This window comes from Raphanus sativus, unplaced genomic scaffold (genome assembly GCF_000801105.2).
Source record: "Raphanus sativus cultivar WK10039 unplaced genomic scaffold, ASM80110v3 Scaffold1020, whole genome shotgun sequence".
Lineage (NCBI taxonomy): Eukaryota > Viridiplantae > Streptophyta > Magnoliopsida > Brassicales > Brassicaceae > Raphanus > Raphanus sativus.
Genome location: NW_026616334.1, coordinates 858 through 4,976, shown reverse-complemented (window position 1 = coordinate 4,976; position 4,119 = coordinate 858). Strand labels below are relative to the sequence as shown.

The 4,119-nt window shown below is 38.0% G+C and overlaps 1 protein-coding gene and 1 pseudogene across 1 annotated transcript; both read left to right on the top strand.

Moving 5' to 3' along the window:
- Positions 1-309: 309 nt before the first annotated feature.
- Positions 310-739, top strand: LOC130503568 (putative defensin-like protein 162). The gene is made up of 2 exons (XM_056998191.1): positions 310-361; positions 573-739. The coding sequence occupies exons 1-2, from the start codon at positions 310-312 to the stop codon at positions 737-739; spliced, it is 219 nt and encodes a 72-aa protein (XP_056854171.1).
- Positions 740-2,449: 1,710 nt separating this feature from the next.
- LOC130503569 (U4 spliceosomal RNA) lies at positions 2,450-2,573 on the top strand (annotated as a pseudogene).
- Positions 2,574-4,119: the final 1,546 nt, after the last annotated feature.

Below are 4,119 nucleotides of genomic sequence, written 5' to 3'. Positions count from 1 at the left end.
TAATAATTTAAAAATTTCCAGAAATGCTTGGTATATGTTATTTATTTACTAACTTAAATATCAAATGATAAATAAAAATGATAAAATAATGAAAGGTGAGTGATTGAAATTTAATTTATGTTGGATATTCACATAAAATAAGATATCTAAGCATCAAAGACAGTTAAATGTCTTTCATTAATTGGAAATGTAATATTTTTTACTATAATGGTTTTGCAGATTAATTGTTATGATTTTCTTTACATTGTCTTCTTAAATATCAAACAATCAATCATTGTATTAACATAGTCTTCTAATTATTCACAGGTCATGACAAAATTCTTTTGTTCTTATCTGTTCATCTCCATGTTTGTTCTCTCAGGTAAGAATATGTATGCTTCGTATCCCTTGATCTCATTAAGTAGAGTTATTTATTTTATTTTTATTTTTTTTGAAAGGGTCACTTGGAGTTATCGTACATCACATTCTTAAGATTTTAGGCTAGAATACTATTCGACTAAGCATTTTGTTTCGTTAGTATAATATACTCAAATTACTTTGTAGGCTTGTTAAATATTTTTATTTGTCTTTAGCTTTTTTGGCTTTGCCAAATGCACAGAAAATATGCAGGATGAATCCAAACCTTAGGAAGGCATGCAGTTTTCAAGAATGCACACCACTTTGTCTTCAAAAGTACAACATGGATGGAATTTGTATCGGAAATAACAAGAAAATTTGCACTTGCATTTACGATTGTTAAATCAGTATGTTGCTAAACTAGGCCAAAATCTTATTATTATGGTGCGTTAATGACCTTAACTCCATATATTTGGAGGATATGTGATATGATATGAATAAACGTATTTTATATATTCTATCTGATTTAGAGTGAAAATCAAGTTTCATGTGATTGATGAATGGAAAATTCATTCTTAATTGATAAAATTCCAAAAAAAAGAGAAAAAATCAACCGACGAGAAGAAAATTGTGTGTTTTATTTTGAAAATATACAAAGTCACATGTTTTATTAATTTATTTGTATAAATCTAGAATGACAATTAGAATGAAACGGAAGAAATATTTTCTAAAGTTATTATCTAACCGAAAAAGAGAGAGAGAAAAAAGAGAAATAAATTCGAGGCTAGAAGGGTTTGAATGTAGGAATCAAAATAAATAAATGTAAAAGAAGTACATAACGTAAGTTTCTTTTTATATGTACTGAATGTTTGTCTCCATAACATCCTGAATTGTAATATAGAAATGTTTAAGAGAACTGATTTGGTTACCTATGTTATCAAAGTTGATTTACTTTTTTCGTTCAACCATCCATTTAAAACTTCAGAGTTAAGCGAACTTAGACTGGAGTAATGGAGTAAAGGAAAAATAGGTGATTTGTCGGAAAGTGATTCGCGATATCGTGCGAATGAAGCTAAAATACGAAAAATGTCATGTGGTGATTGCATGATCAGTAAATAATGATTTCGAGCCTTTAGAAAAATTGACGGACCAACCGTCGGACGGGCTCACAGGCCGAGTAAACGGGCGTGAGTGGCCCATTATCCATGGGCGGTCGGAACGCTACAAGTGATATCAGAGCTGGTTAACCATCTCGGTTCTGATCCGAAAGGCATCTTAAGACATGTCGTGGTACGCAACGAGGATGTTGCCCTCTGTGAGTGGAAGTGAATTGTAACATTCCGAGTTGTGATTTATAGAAAACTTTAAGAGAATTGATTTGGCTACCTATGTCACCAAAGTTGATTTACCTTTTTGGTTAACCATCCAATTAGAACTCCAAAGTTAATTGTACTTAGACTGGAGTAGTGAAAGGATGAATGACATATCGAAAAATGATTTTCGATATCATACGAATGAAACCAAAGAATGAGAAAATGTTATGAGATGATTAGAGGATTAGTAAATAATGATTTTGAACCTTTGAAAAAATTAACAGGCCGACCATCAGATGAAATGGACCCACAGACCGAGTGAACATGCATGGATTGGCCATTAACCGTGGACGGTCAGGAGGTCTCATTAACAATAACTTTAGGCAACGATAAAATTGAACTTCATCTTTCATTTCCTATGTTTCTTGGTTAGAAGTTACTACAATATCCGCTTATCGAGCATCTATTGTTGTTTTTTTTTGTGCAACATCTGTTGTTGTTTTTATTAGTGTGTTTCTTAGGATGTGTTTATTTTTCTCTTGAATATGGGTTTTGCGTTACTATGGTTTGTACTACAAATGATACATATATACTATTTACAGAAGCGTATCGAACAAGGTTCTGTAAAAGAACTCAGAGAGTACATACAAGTATAAACGAAAGAAAGGTGCGCTTTGAGAGATAAATGTTAAGAGGTCGTGTAGATTTTGGGAATCTTGCAAGACTATATAACATTATGTAACAAACCAATGCATGTTATGCACCAATCACCAATACATTAATATCAAAAATAACAAACAATCTTTGCGCTTGGAGCCATGACACAGCTAATGAGGTACCAACCGAGGCGCGTCTATTACTGGTTGAAAATTATTTCCAAATTCTTTTGAGAATTTTTGGAAGGGTTTTCTTCGGAGTAAAACCCTACAAAAAAATAAAATAAATAAATAGAAAATAACAAATAATGTATGTCTTGAATTTCTGGAGATGTCTCTAAGTGTAACATGTTAAATTCACATAAAAGCATTTTTAAATTCTAGTATCAATAGAGTTGGAGTTTGAACAACGACTCACTGGTCGGAGAGAAGAGAGAGAAGAGAGAGAAGAGAGAGCGTCCTTGCTTGGCTCCGGCGGTTGGCCGGCGTGTGAGCGGCCGTGCCAACACCGGAGTCCTTTCTGGTTAGATTAAAAGTGTTCCCCTTGGCTTCTTCTTCGGCGCCCTGTGAACGTACGCCTTGTCCGAGTCCTGGTTACGACTCCATCCTTGTCGGTGGGTTCGTGATTGGAGCAACGACGCGTTCCTTCTGGAGATCCGGGAGAGAGAGCGGCCAGTGTGTTCTGTTTTGGTGGTTCCCGGGAGGTGGAGACTCGCTCAGATCCATCGTCGTCGGTCTAGTTTCCGGGAAGGAGTCTCCCTCAGATCTGATTTCGCCGGCTTTGGCTTCGAAGGACGGAGGCTAGTATAGCTCTGTGCTGCCGTGAAGAAACCCTTATCTTTGGGTCTTTGTTTTTTTTTTCTTCATTTTCGTTTCGTTTTCGCCCGCTAAGGTCGCGGTTAAGGGTGGTTGGAGTCACGGCGGAGATCTTCCTCTTAGAAGTGAAGTTTGCCGGTGATGGTCAGTTGTCTTAAGGTTTGAGAGAGGTGGTTCTCAAGTCGCCGGTCTAGGGTTTCAAGTGGTTGAAAGTCGATGGAGATATCGAGGTACGATTATACTCCTCGGCGTGTTGACTGAGCGCTGTAGAACGGGTTAGGTTTCGGTTTGGAGGCTTTGCCGGTTTCAAAGCTCCGACGAACGTGGCGGTGCACGGCGGAAGCGGCTGGGTTGAGGCGGTATCGACGGATGTCGAGTGAATGGAGCAGAGTCCTCACGTGTCGCGACTGCCTCCTCATCGTTTTGTCCGTCTGGGCCGTGGGTCTTTGTGGGTTTGGGCCGAGGGCCGTTGTAGTTTTTGTGTAGCCCGTGGGTGTTTGGGCTTTTTGTTTTTTGTTTGGTTGTAACCGGGCTTGGCCAGTTATGGGCTTTGCCCATTTATATAATCTAAATCTTTGAGGGAAAAAAAAAAAAGAGTTGGAGTTTGAACACTTGAAGTGTGCTGAGACGGAGTGATACCGTTGGGGATGCCTTTGACTCTTTTACATACAGTCATACAGTATGATTAGACAAGAAATTATTTTAAAAATTTATGAACCGGAAACCGCTATAAAACCGAAAAACTGAACCAAAGTAAACCATAAAACCGGTTTATGACTCGGGAAACAAAAACGCAGAACCCAAACTAACACTTTGGAGGGTCTAAACGTTATCGAGGTCTCATCGTTTTTGACACTCGGCCGTATCAATGACGAGAGCATCATCAAAGGCCGTTAAACTTGACGGCAGCAGCCGTTCGTTTCGCCTGTTCGATCTCCTTATTCCATTATTTCGTTCTCCGGAAGTTCTGGTTCCGTTAACTCGGACACGACTCGTCG

Bases quoted from the DNA above. Each gene is read 5' to 3' on its own strand.
- LOC130503568 (XM_056998191.1), top strand. From the start codon at position 310: ATGACAAAATTCTTTTGTTCTTATCTGTTCATCTCCATGTTTGTTCTC. The intron at 362-572 runs GTAAGAATATGT...ATTTGTCTTTAG, and splicing joins CTCCATGTTTGTTCTCTCAG to CTTTTTTGGCTTTGCCAAAT.